The sequence below is a fragment of the Temnothorax americanus genome, unplaced genomic scaffold, assembly GCF_048541705.1.
Source record: "Temnothorax americanus isolate GAGA-0224 unplaced genomic scaffold, ASM4854170v1 Scaffold24, whole genome shotgun sequence".
Classification (NCBI taxonomy): Eukaryota; Metazoa; Arthropoda; class Insecta; order Hymenoptera; family Formicidae; genus Temnothorax; species Temnothorax americanus.
Genome location: NW_027509381.1, coordinates 913,872 through 927,189, shown reverse-complemented (window position 1 = coordinate 927,189; position 13,318 = coordinate 913,872). Strand labels below are relative to the sequence as shown.

The following is a 13,318-nucleotide window of genomic DNA, read 5'->3' as shown; positions in this document are numbered from 1 at the left end:
TAAGAGCGAACTGCGGTCAAAATGGCGTAAACGGGGTGGACACGGCCGCCCAGCGTTCGCCCTTTTCGACATGGAATTGATATGATGATTCATCATAGGAATTGCTTCGAATTTGAAAAGAAATGGAAATTGGCTTTTTTTTTACAGGAATAGTTATACACAAATCGAATCCTTCGATCATTTGCAGAACGTTATTGCGAATGCGAAGAAGATTCTACATGGTGTTTCACATTCGTAAATTTGATTTTAATAGTTGAGCTATAATTGCATCGTATATGCGTCATACGTTTCGATTATCGAATATATTTGCAAAATATAATGCGGAGAAAGTAGAAAAATATCCTTTTTTCAAATAGATTGTCCTATTATATTTCACTTGAATAAAACATTTTTATAAAAAAGGAATCGCTATAACCTCTCTTAAAAATATTTGCTGTCGTATTCATATTTACACATAAATAAAAAGTCAAATTGTTCAAGTTTTTTAAATAAAATATCTTATTATTACTCATTCTCTAATAATATTAGCTATAATGATTCTTAAATTAATAAAATAATAGTAATGTACATTTACTATTTACAAAAAATATTGTTTATATCCAAGGTGCGGAAAAACTGGAGGTGCAAACTTCTGGAGATGGTAGAGGGAAACTCATAAAGTAGTAGTCGGAAATGTTTTCTTTTTGTTTAGGCACTGGTTAAAAGGCTGATTGGAACACAAAACGCCTGCCAAATTGTTTTATTTGATCCAAACGTAATTTCCTTTTGTAAAGGTAACTTGTAACTCAGTATACAGTACACAGTATACGAAAGGAAATTTCTGCTCACTTCTTTGGAATTGTCACACATAATTATACACATGGCGTTATAATGCCTTTTCACGTGAAGAAAGCTACGTTTGAATCAAATAAAACGTTTTCGTATAAGCGTTTTGTGTTCCAATCGTCTCTTTACCCAATGCAAAAAGGAAGTATTTCCGACTACCACTTTATAAGAAAAAAAAAGGAAAAAAAAACATTTTATTCCAGTCCCCTCTACCATCTGTAGAAGTTTGTACCTTTAGTTTTTCTACACCCTGTACATAAAACGTAATATGTACACTCAAGTAAGAATTTATATTCAATGTTATCCAATGTCGTCTTCATCATTGTCATTAGCATCGAAGGACAGTACAACTTTTTGCTTTTCTTTTTTTGGTTTCTTTTTTACAGGTTTATCGGTGGCAATTGTGTCAGAATCCGTTTCTGCCGCTTTAGTCTTGCGAAATATGATCTTCTTAGACAGGTCAGCTGGGGCATTATTTTCTTCTGCAATTGATAACTCTGATAGATTAACATTGAAAATTACATGTTTATACAATGTGTTTTATTACATAATACTATTTTCAATAATATGTGCAGGTTTAGAGCAACTCTTTATTGTTACCTTTCTCTTTTTGTTTTTTAAAGGCATCTGCTTCTTCCGCTGTTAAATCACCAGAATTTAATATGACAACAACAGGTTTTTCATCAGTCAACTCTTCCTTCTCATCGTCGGATATTTCTGGTAGAACTTCCCTCTAATTTAACAAATAAGTTGAGTAGGTATAGGTATTCTATTTCTGTCCTACTTTTAATACTATTAATTAACCATAAATCGTACAAAATATGAACAAAATAAGTTAAATCCAGAGCAAGTAAATTACGGATGCCTTACCTTCGTATCGACAGTAGGGCCTTCCTTGTATCCAATTTTTTCCTTCAGCTCTCTTAGAAATTTTGGTTCATCCGGTTTGATGTACGATATATTGTGCTTTTTCCGCGACATAATTTTTTTTTTTAACTTGTCTTTGCGAAACGTACGAAACTATTTGAAAAATGATAACCTGTCACAATCACAAACTGTAAACAGAATTCCGTCGCGAGGTAGTAATGGACGATTCACATTGCACTCGAAAATTCATAGAGAACACAACGTTCCGACCAGTTCCGACACACCCAATAGAAGATTGCGTTTTATAGGGACATTAACATTACATTTTGGTCTCTAGAAAACGAACATTCCTATTGGATATCATCACTGGGCTTAGGGCCGATATCACAGTCTCCGCGTGATCCTCCGATTAAGGATGTATCGGAGGTACATACATACACACACAGTACAGTCTTAATTTTCAAAGCGCTACCAAGTGGATAAAAATTTTTGAGAATGTTCTTTGTCTTCCTGATGTGCTACAAAAAAATAGAAACAAATCCACTAAAAGGTTGCTGAGATATAACGATTTTAATTCACTGATTTTACCTAAAATGTTTAATCGGAGGATCACGTTAATCGGAGACTGTGAAATCGGCTCAGAGAGCAAAAATGCCATTCAATTCAAATATAGAAAGATCGAATTGCTTACACTGAGCCTCCCCTGTTTACCAATAGTTGGCCAATCACTGAAGGAGGGGCGGAGCAAAACACAGATACATTTTATTAAATAAAAAAAACTTAATCGATATACGTTCTTATTAAAGTCGACAAATATAAATAATAATATAATTCACTTTAATTACTGTTTTTTATACCTTATGATTGCGTCAGCAATATGTTATACGATATTGAACAATTCGGTAAAAAAAGAAAACGCGTCAGTTTTAATAATCATCTAAAACATTTTATACACAGTTTTATGAAATTTACATGATCTAATTTGCTAAAATAATTTTTCTAATTAATAAGTAAAGAGATTAAATTTGTGGGCGGGATTCAAGCTTGGACTGGGTATATATACATAAATCAATTAATAATGATTCTAATATACATGTATGTGCGCATACGCACTGTATACAATATATTCATATATAGGCATTAAAATATACAACTAGTTGCATATCGCATGATAATATGTATATATCTGTACATGTACATAATATACATATATATACACATACACATATTTGACATGTCAAACAATTCATAGATTTTCTCTTTCTCTTCTTACGTACACATTCTTTCCCCTTTCCTCCATTCCTTTTTTTTTTAAATTCTCATCCTCTACAATTAACAAATAAAGATATAGATTACGAAATACTTTCAACTTATATGAAAAAAAATTTGTAACGTAAGTTACTTGTATACATGCATGTATGTATGTATATATACATATATATAAATCTAATATTATGCATTTCTTCAATACAGCTTTTTTTACAGTCAAACTTCCATGATATAGAACAGTACAAAACGATAGGTTTCCTTTTTGCAACAGTATTACTTTCATCGCTGCAATGTCTTACGATACTGCAGCGATAAAAAAAAATATGTCTGCACCTGTCTGTGATATTACAATATGTAAGTACGTGTACGTTTATATATACATACAGAATGTTGAGTAAATCGTGGTACCATCGTCGAAGGATGATTCCTCGTAAAAAGTCACATAAAATAAATTTTTGTTATTGATTTCTTAGTTTTCGAAAAGTGATTTGTACAACGAAATAGACGGACATTACTTTCACTCATTCGAAATTGATTTTCTAAAAAACTATGATAATCAATAAGAAACTTGTTTTACAATTTTACAATTTCTTTTCATGGGATATTACTTATGCCACGATTTATCGGAGCACACCTAATCCCGTTAGTCATTATTGCCAGAATGAAAAGTATTACATATGTATATATACTCACACACGTATAATGAAGTTATATATGTATGTATATATATATATATATTTATATAAATACACGAGGCGGCTACCCCATCATTTAATCTATCATAGTCCACTCTCGTGTTCGGAAAGGCATATTAACTTGAGCAGATATCATAATTTGTGTTTGTCTGGAAGATTGATGTTATGCAAAATGCACGCTTCTGCGTATAAAACTCCATCTTATGAAATCGACCCTATGCACAATTGTGCTAAACTCAAAGCTGAAGGTAATATATAACTCGTGTCGTGCAACAATCAACATCACATTTCTTTTGTACAAACTCGTTCTAAAAATAAGTGCGATCTTTCTCGCTCGAGGCGCATTGTGAACTATTTTCAAAAACATGCATCATATACACACGTAAGTAGCTTTCTCGTGTCTTCGTTTATAGTATTCGCAGACTAGGTGAACGGATTAATATGGGGCAGCCTTTGTGAATATATATTCATTTCGTATTTATAAACTTTCTTTGCATAACATGACGCTGCCATAAACTTGAAATTTTCAGAATTATATGATGGGCGGGTCAGTGGGCACAATCGTCTGTATAAAACATTTAGAACACTGTAACACCCAGATATTTTGCAAAATGTACCGTTAGTTAATATTTGATTAGTAAGCCGTCCATTCAGGAATACCTATACTGCTTGCTTATATTATATTCGTTTGCAATATGGTTCGTTAAATAATATCGAAATTGCTTTTTAAAATGACAAAATCTTCCTGTCTTTTAAATCTATTTCTCCATAATATTATAATTTTGATCGGTATTCTACTAGTTACAAATCATTCGCTCTCAATTATATATAAGGTATCCAAAATATTTACAACTTTGCTAGCAGGCCTTTTATACACATCCCGCTGTTTCTCTTAATAAAAACAAATCTCCCAACGCGATAGAGATTTTTTTTCAAGCTAATTTCTTTGCTGCATATTTCAGCCGTATTTAACGTTCTCAACTAATCTGGGCTAAAACTGGACCCAGAAACAAAACTATGGGGAAACTCAATCACTTTCTGGACCGCCTTCTTTTTCACCTTCGCCGTCTCCTTCTTCTCGTGTCATGCCTTCGATTGGTGCTGGAGTATCCTCTGCGTTCATAACGTTACTCGTTGGCAATTGATCAGAATCAGGTGGCACGGACGGTGGGCCATTCTGTGCAGCGCCTTGCGGGAATCCCGTTTCAGCCGATACTAAATGCGATGGCATGTGTGGCGAGGCCGTTTGCGACTTTCTGCTTTTCTCACCTTTCCTCCACAATGTAATCTCCTGAGTAAAATACGAAGAGCAGTGGTAAAATGAACAAAGAAAATATGCATGTAAAATAATATTCTCATCTTGAACATATAAAAAGATGTATAATAATTTTAGAAAAAAATCTTAAAAAAAGATACGATCTTCTCTAATGACTTACCTGTTGTTTAAAGTATCGTCGATCCTCTTCATCCATGAGAACCAAATTCAGATAATATCTAACACTAAATTTCTTATTAATATCGCGCATTGTAGGCGCCAGATCGTACCCAGCCAAGAACACCCTTATAGGAATTGACTCTCCTCGAACAGGTGCACCATCCATAATCTCGTACTTCGCTATAGTTTCGTTTTCAGTAAACGTATGAGGGCCTGCAAATATGTATTCTAATTATTGCCTTAGTACCACGAATACCGCAAAAGAAATACTTTCGGGAAACCAAAACTCGCGTTCCAATTTTGCCAACATGCAATGCTGCATGCATACAAAAAACTGCAGAAATTATAGTTAATTATTATCGCTACATTATGCTTCAATGTATAAGTTATCTATAACATACCAGAGCCTGTGGTTTCTCGTTTGATGATTGCTATCTCCATATGTTTTATTTTTATTCTAACCAAAAGAAAGTATATTTTGCCAACAATTACATCTTTCAAATGATATCTAAAAAGACGGGTAGTCATATTATCAGCACCATATGTTCAGAAAATTGCTCATCGGAGCAGCTCAAATGTATTACGCAATGTGACTTACTTGCTTTTATTATATTCGAATTCGATGTGCAAACAGTCTTCGATTCCAACTTCCATTTTAATGGGATTATTCATATCTGGGTAGGAACTAAGAGTGTGCACAACTAATTCGAGTTCTTTAATAATGTCACTAATTCTTCGTACAATTGTCACTTTCAAGAAATATCTTAGTCGTGCGTTGGAACCAGTGTAACTCTCAAATGGTTTTTCAACATTTGGGAATTCAAATGTATACACTGTATTGTGTGTTAATTCCCCTGGCCTAGCCAGTTCTTTTACCAGGCTTGTAAATTCGTGATGATTACCTCTGTCATAATATAGCTCAATTTGTCCAATAAATTCTACTTTGACACCATGATGCTCTAATTTTCCAGCTTTCCGCAAGCTGATATTAATCTGCAAGCATTGATTTAGTGATAAATTATACTGCAAAAGCATATATATAATTCAAAGATAAATTACATCTATAAGATATATTACAGATATTCCTTCATTGTTATGTCATAGATCAATAATAAATTAATTGGCAAACAAATATACTTTAACCCTATCTTCTTATCATATAGATCCACAAATCATATTTCAACTTTTATAAAACAAATAATATGATTTTTTGACAACTGACAATTTGTTAGCTATATTATATTACAAGCAAAAAGTTTGTGTACGGCGGAAAAGTATTCATTCGAGTTGAACCGAACAAGCAAGCGTGTCAACGTTTCAGGCCTATTAAATCGCCTTTTTCTCACGTCAGTCAGATGATTACGATCGAGGTCAATGTTTTAGGGAGCCCTACCTTGCCGGATACAGTCTCGCCGTCGTAATAGAGCAGATGCCGCTCTTTCTTGCCATCCTCGGACTTGATGTCTGCGGTTTTCCGTGTCTCAGCACCGTCCAACGTGATCTCTATGTCGGCGGACTGGCCGAAACCGAAGAAGCTCTGCGTGGAAGAATTGAAAGCGTTAGAAAACTGTACGTTACACGGGGGTACGGCGGGAAGTGACAACTCCCGGCGCCGATTAGGGATACTCGGATTACAGTGGGCCGAGGCCTGCAACCTCCCGTGGGAAGCGGACGCACCATTTTTCAGGGAAAGGAACAGTTTTCGTGGGAATGATACCCCGGCGCCACGCCGTAGTCACGCTGACAGGATCGGCCGTATCGCGGATCAATGGATAATTCTCCAGGGCAACATTTTTCTGCGTGCACGAGAGACGAGAAAAGTTGGGTTATTTTTTTACTCGTTCCTCCCGAAAGTCACAAGTAGCCAATATGGCCGCGCGCACGCGCCCCCTTCCCCCCCCGCGCCACTCTACGGTACACGCCAGTACACGCTGTCAAAACTCGAATCTCGGTGGCGCGCGCGGCGAAATCCACACAAAATCCCTAGAAGCAAGGTTCAATCCATAGACATAAGAATATTAAGTTTACGCGAGCGTTACTTCTGTAGTAACTTACGATATATCACTCGTTTACGCGGAGTAAATTATCGTAAGTTACTACAAAATCCCGTTTACGCGAAGGAAAATTTCGTTTACGCGAAGGAATTATCGTAAGTTACTCGTTTACGCGGAGTAAATTATCATAAGTTACTACAAAATCCCGTTTACGCGAAGGAATTATCGTAAGTTACTACAGAAGTAACGCTCGCGTAAACGTAGTAATTATTGTATGTAGACGACTTAATAGTATCTCGTCGGTGACAGAGCATAAGCTCCGTTCCTGCCTACCGACAACTGTCGGTTCAATAAGTATCGTTGCGCAGGTTTTTCATATCGTGTAAAAGCTGCGCAACGACACCGACAATTGTCGGTAAGCGGATTTTAGCGGAACTCTGAATACGGCAGGTGCTCAGCGCGGCGAAGGGAGAGGGGTACCAAATTTCGGCTATCACCCCTAAAAAATAAAATGATTGAAAAATAAGACTTTTGGGGCTAACTTCACGTTTAAAATTTTGTTTTCAATTTTCCAAAAACTGGGCAACCAACAAATTTTTTAATTAGTCCAACAAATTCCAACAAAATACCAATAATTATAAAGTCAATATTATTGCTAACTTCACATATACTACGTTTACGCGAGCGTTACTTCTGGAGTAAACTTAATTACGATAATTCACTCGTTTACGCGGAGTAAATTATCATAAGTTACTACAAAATCCCGTTTACGCGAAGGAATTATCGTAAATTACTATACAGAAGTAACGCTCGCGTAAACGTAATATTTGTGCATATATATCATGGACAAATGTATACAGAGTGAGTTTTTTTAAATTGAGACACCTAAATATGTCGAAAACGCATTTTTGAAAAAAAAGTTTAAAACAAAAGTGGTTTGGGTTTTTTTTTGGGGGGGGGGGAGAGGGACATATAACAGCGTTATTTATTTTTGATTTGGTAAAAATAAACGTTTTCAGGATTATTTTAAGATTAAACTTAATTTTTTTAAATATTAACCTATATTTGTTTTAAAAGCACCTTATTTTATGTAAAAAAAACAAACAACTTTTGCCTGAAACATTTTTTATTTACCTGATATACATACCTTTTGAGATATTCAAAGAAAACATAGGTAGTAAATTTTCAATATTTATATAGCTTATAATCTCGATAATTGTTTGTTGGAAGGAAAAGTGGTACAGGACTTTTTAACTTGATTTGATCTCAAGAATATGCTGTTGTAATTTGCAATAGTACAATACAAGCTTTTTTAAAATACTTGTGTATGTATACATTACATTTTTTTCATGGTGGTCTCACTTCATCTTCATGCACCGGAAGAGGTGGGGTGTAAGGTGTAACGACTGTAAAGCGGGGAGTACACACTTCTGCACAACGCATAATGCCGAATGCGTAAGCATAAGAAAATTGTTTGGTCCATACACATGTGCATAAGGAAATAGACCAATCAGTTTTCTTATGCTTACGTACTTATTATATGCGTTGTGCAGAAGTGTGTGCTCCCCGCTTTAACGTAGTTGTCGGCAGATCCATCCATGCGCGCACTGCGCAGCGAGCAGCAAGCGAGTGCGCATGAAGAGAAACGGAATAAACGTTCATGTTACCGTGCGTATCATGCATGAAACGAAACGAAACGCAAGTAACGCAACCCACGATAATGAATGGGCTGACAGATGGGGAAGGGAAGAGAGATAGAGAGGACGAATTGTCTCGTCGATAATGCTGGTTGACTCGTTTCTCCGTTGCCTGATATCTGTACTTGCGATTCGAGATTGAAGCGATTATTCACGTATTTATGACTGCACGCCACGCCGTTGTACGCACGTTTCGTGCCGCACGCACTTCGTCGCTCGATCACGTAGGCGACGTCTCGCGAAAAATCATCGGTCTCGGTCTCCACGCCGGAGCACCGTCTGGCACCGTCGGCGCTCGCCGACTCGCCGTGCACGTGTTTCGCGACGCCGCGATGCGAAACGTTATGACGACGGACGTCGCACGTTGTCGCTTTCCACGGACGCGTGTCATCGCGCTGTGACATGTAAGTATTCGATTTAGCTCGCTATGTAAATATACATACTTTTAAGAAGAGAAAGACAGATCCCCAGAGATTTGACGTTTGTCATCTCCGGTATTCCGCGTTCTCATCTAGGCTAAGTGACTGATTTTCGCTTTGATGTTATCATTGATAAATGAGATTGCGTCGTATTGTCCTCTGAAAAGAGGCAGGAGCCAAGGAAATAAAGAAGATGAATGAGATTGCAGATGTTTATCTTGGCATTAAACCAAGATTTTCATATCGGACAAATAAAGAAGCTCCATTTAGCTATGAAGAATGTTACCTCAAGTGCCTGGTTGGTATCGCTACATCAGTGTTTTTTTTTCCAGGCATGTGATTGCAGATTTATGCGTGTATGAGGAGATATCAGTGGTTACCCTTATGTCTTATAAAGACTATAGCAGTTCAGTGAATAGTAGTTTCAACGATGGATTACGATTATATGCCCTTTCACAGAAAGGAAGACTTTCATAATAGATGTTGCGGTGGAAAGCTCTGGTGTATCAAGGCAAAGTTTTATGAATACACGATTTCTGATACTCCTCTATGAATGACCTTGATTAACTTAATCAACGATTAACTTATCAGGAAATACTGTTTTGTTAGCACAGAACAGCTTAATCTTTTATTTTTTAATACGTGGACAGAAAGATTAGATTAGGAACGATGAATTATATATGTAGTTGGAAATTTTGCTTTAAGTGATTCTGCCAATTAAATTAATCTCTGATTAAGTTAATCAGTGTTTGGCAAGGTTGTTCTAAAAATTATATTGTTATTTTAATATATAACCTTAATGTGTGTAACATGTCTGTATTTATAGGATATATGTGGCATCATATGTGCAGTATTAACATGGTTACTGATCATTTATGCGGAGTTTGTAGTGATGGCAGTGATTCTTATTCCTACGATAAATACGGTATATTCTAGCTTAAATATGGCCATTTTCCAATCTCTAGCATTCCTGGCCTTTGCGTCGCACCTAAGAACCATGTTTACAGATCCGGTAATTGAGATGACACTAAAATGTTATTTATTGCTAAAGATTTGGCATATATTTATTTTTAAGTGCTTCAGATAGGCTTAGTCTTATCGCCAGGTCTTCAACTGGTTGCTTCAGTTTTTTGACACAAAACTTCTAATTTTTCTAATTCGGCACATGTTGTATAGGATGGGCTAAGCATTAAAAAAAAATCGATATTTTGTTTTTATACAGGGTGCAGTGCCAAAAGGCAATGCAACGAAAGAGATGATACAACAAATGGGATTTAGAGATGGACAGGTTATTTTTAAGTGTCCAAAATGTTGTTCTATTAAGCCTGACAGAGCTCATCATTGCTCTGTTTGCCAAAGGTGATTTAACAGAATTAAGTTTGTATTTGTAATGTAGCAGGGCAATGCACTGATTACACTGTGTTGCAATTGCAGATGCATCAGGAAAATGGATCACCATTGTCCATGGGTTAACAATTGTGTAGGAGAAAATAATCAAAAATACTTCGTACTTTTTACTGTAAGTATTTTACAAAGAGTACATGCATATATTATGATCTGGGTCTTTACAAAGAACGATAAAATTAATGATGTATTTCTAGTATTTGATCTCAAATATATCGAAATATTTTGCATAATAAAGTGGACACGCTTCTCTTGCTATATTTTAGTTTTATATAGCGGGCATATCACTGCAATCCCTGTTTCTATGTATACAACAATTTACCACGTGTGTCAGGCAAGAATGGAGGGAATGCTCCACATTCAACCCACCAGCGACGGTGGTGTTATTGTTATTTCTAGCATTCGAGGCACTCCTATTTGCCATTTTTACTGCTGTGATGTTAGGCACGCAATTGCAAGCTATTTGGAATGACGAAACTGTATGTATATGAAGGAATCGTTATTCGCGCGTATATAAAAAAAATGCGACTTGTATTCATTGAAACATACATTACATTACACAGGGTATAGAACAACTTAAAAAAGAAGAAGCCAGATGGGTACGCAATAGCAGATGGAAATCGATTCAAGCGGTCTTCGGAAGATTTTCGATAGCTTGGTTTTCTCCCTTTACCTCGCCTCCTAACGCAAAGACGAAATTAGATTCTTATTTATATTCCGTTTAAATTATATTTTGATACATATAACCATGACTTACACATATATAGAGGCATATTTAAGATATATAAATATTAATGATGTTCGATTAGTATACAGGCTTGCTCTCAGAACTGAGACGAACTAAAACTCTTCTTTTAAGGGAAGAAAAATGATACAAGAGAATTTTTGCATAATTTCTAGGATTATTATGTAATTAGGATATAAGGAGAGATTGAATTTATAATATTGAGAATCTTGTATTCTCGCAAATCTTGCAAATTTTATATATCAGTTTTCAAATTTTTGTTTATGAAAAAATATATCTTTGTGATAGTAAAAGTATTGAAGGTTAAAAGTTTGCAATATTTAATATAATTAATTATTATAATTGACTATTTACACCTTTTGTAAAGATTTTATTTATTATTATTATTATACCGGTTTATTTTATATATGTATGTATCAGAATTTCATATATATATATATATATACATATAATAGTTGTATAGCTAAAACAATTCTTGCAATTATAAGAGATAAAAGAGGTAAGTTAGTATAGAATATATATAATTATATGTAATAATATGTTATTTATATATTATAATATATGTAATATATATAATACATTTATATATATAATATATATATATATATATATATATATATATATATATATATATATATATAATACGTATACGTATAATACGTATATAGGTGTATATATATATATATATATATATATATATATATATATACGTAAATGTATATTTCCATTTTTTTGCGGAATATTTGTAATTTTATACTGCTATCCAAATATTGTATGAATTTTTTGCTATGACAACGTTAGGAAAGTACTTAAGAAGTGACAATTAGGGCCGATTTACCTTTTTTGCATCTTTAGATATGTACAATACATGTATATTAGAGTGCATAAATTTTGATTTTAGACATAACAAGACTACTATATTCAAAAGAAACAATTTTTTATATTTCTATATATAATACTTTAGTTTCTCGTATTTGTTATATTTCGTAAATGTAAAAAATAAGCGTATTTTAATACCTTTAATACATTGCCGAATTTTGCTTTTAAATGACATGTCTTATACGACATAGTTTATTTAAATTGATAAAATTGCAAAATATATATACTATTATTAAAAAAAATACATTAAACTCTGAGAGAATTTGCATCGTTAGACAGTATAGGTAAAATCGGCTCTGGCAACTATCATGATATTGATTTTTCCAAAGAAATGTAATATCTTTCTAAAGATAAAGCGTAGAGACTATTCTGATGAGCGAAAAAAAATGTAATTTATACCTATAAATATTGCGACAATTGTACATTATAACGATGAATAATAGAGATGGATTCTTGACATTTTCATTTTCTATTTTGAGACTGGACTATATAAATATATAAACTTAAGAAAATTTAAGTATGCCATACACACATATACAAGAGATAACATTGCAAATTTTTCGTATCATTTATTACATATCTAGTAATTGTGAAAACTAACATTTTGCAAAGTCTCGTTTTCCAATTACATCGAATTACAACGTATTCATAAGAAACAATCAAGATTGATCTTCAGGGATGAATTGAAAAAGAGGTGATTATATCCTTTATCTGCGTAATAAAAAACAAAATAATCATGTATTTCTATCTCTTTTTTCGCTCTCAACGTGACGTTCATTATTAAACCCCAGATACAAGAATTCGTTTGGTCATGTATTATAGATTAATGTGTGAATTTCATCTTTTTAAATTCGAATTTTTCCATAATTAATACATGCGCCTTGCTCCTTATAACTACACGGTTTCATCCGAACTCACGAGAGCTCCGGCGCGCCGCGGCGATGTTCCCTTGTTAAAATCTTGTTAGTCGTGCAGCAAGCAAGCAAGATTTCCCTGCTTGACTTGGAAACAAGCGATCAGTCGCGCAGCGATAGGGCGATACTTCTGACCGCTATTAGGAAAAGGATCGCTGATAATTAGCATTTTAAT

General features: G+C 34.5%; 3 protein-coding genes across 5 annotated transcripts in view; 1 reads left to right on the top strand and 2 right to left on the bottom strand.

Annotated features, from left to right (window-relative positions):
• Positions 1 to 463: 463 nt before the first annotated feature.
• On the bottom strand, positions 464 to 1,918 carry LOC143898728 (uncharacterized protein KIAA1143 homolog). The gene is made up of 3 exons (XM_077408399.1): positions 1,696 to 1,918; positions 1,426 to 1,558; positions 464 to 1,307 (listed from the first exon to the last, which is right to left on the bottom strand). Exons 1-3 carry the CDS (start codon positions 1,804 to 1,806, stop codon positions 1,126 to 1,128), a joined length of 426 nt encoding a protein of 141 aa, XP_077264525.1. The 5' UTR covers positions 1,807 to 1,918; the 3' UTR covers positions 464 to 1,125.
• An 850-nt stretch (positions 1,919 to 2,768) lies between these two features.
• The window catches only part of Vps26 (vacuolar protein sorting 26), an 83,861-nt gene continuing 73,311 nt past the window's right edge, over positions 2,769 to 13,318 (bottom strand). Inside the window, exons 1-6 of one of the 3 annotated variants that reach the window (XM_077408393.1) lie at positions 6,769 to 6,993; positions 6,485 to 6,628; positions 5,690 to 6,084; positions 5,493 to 5,599; positions 5,093 to 5,319; positions 2,769 to 4,947 (exon numbers count right to left, since the gene is read on the bottom strand). In XM_077408393.1, the coding sequence (XP_077264519.1) occupies positions 4,684 to 4,947; positions 5,093 to 5,319; positions 5,493 to 5,599; positions 5,690 to 6,084; positions 6,485 to 6,628; positions 6,769 to 6,771 (1,140 nt within the window). In that variant the 5' untranslated portion in view covers positions 6,772 to 6,993 and the 3' untranslated portion in view covers positions 2,769 to 4,683. Of the gene's footprint in view, positions 4,948 to 5,092; positions 5,320 to 5,492; positions 5,600 to 5,689; positions 6,085 to 6,484; positions 6,629 to 6,768; positions 6,994 to 13,318 lie in introns of those variants that run through there. The other 2 variants (XM_077408390.1, XM_077408392.1) reach the window with 2 other exon arrangements.
• On the top strand, positions 8,561 to 12,970 carry LOC143898726 (palmitoyltransferase ZDHHC3). The gene is made up of 7 exons (XM_077408398.1): positions 8,561 to 9,186; positions 9,534 to 9,712; positions 10,028 to 10,213; positions 10,424 to 10,560; positions 10,636 to 10,720; positions 10,872 to 11,084; positions 11,169 to 12,970. Exons 2-7 carry the CDS (start codon positions 9,632 to 9,634, stop codon positions 11,328 to 11,330), a joined length of 864 nt encoding a protein of 287 aa, XP_077264524.1. The 5' UTR covers positions 8,561 to 9,186; positions 9,534 to 9,631; the 3' UTR covers positions 11,331 to 12,970.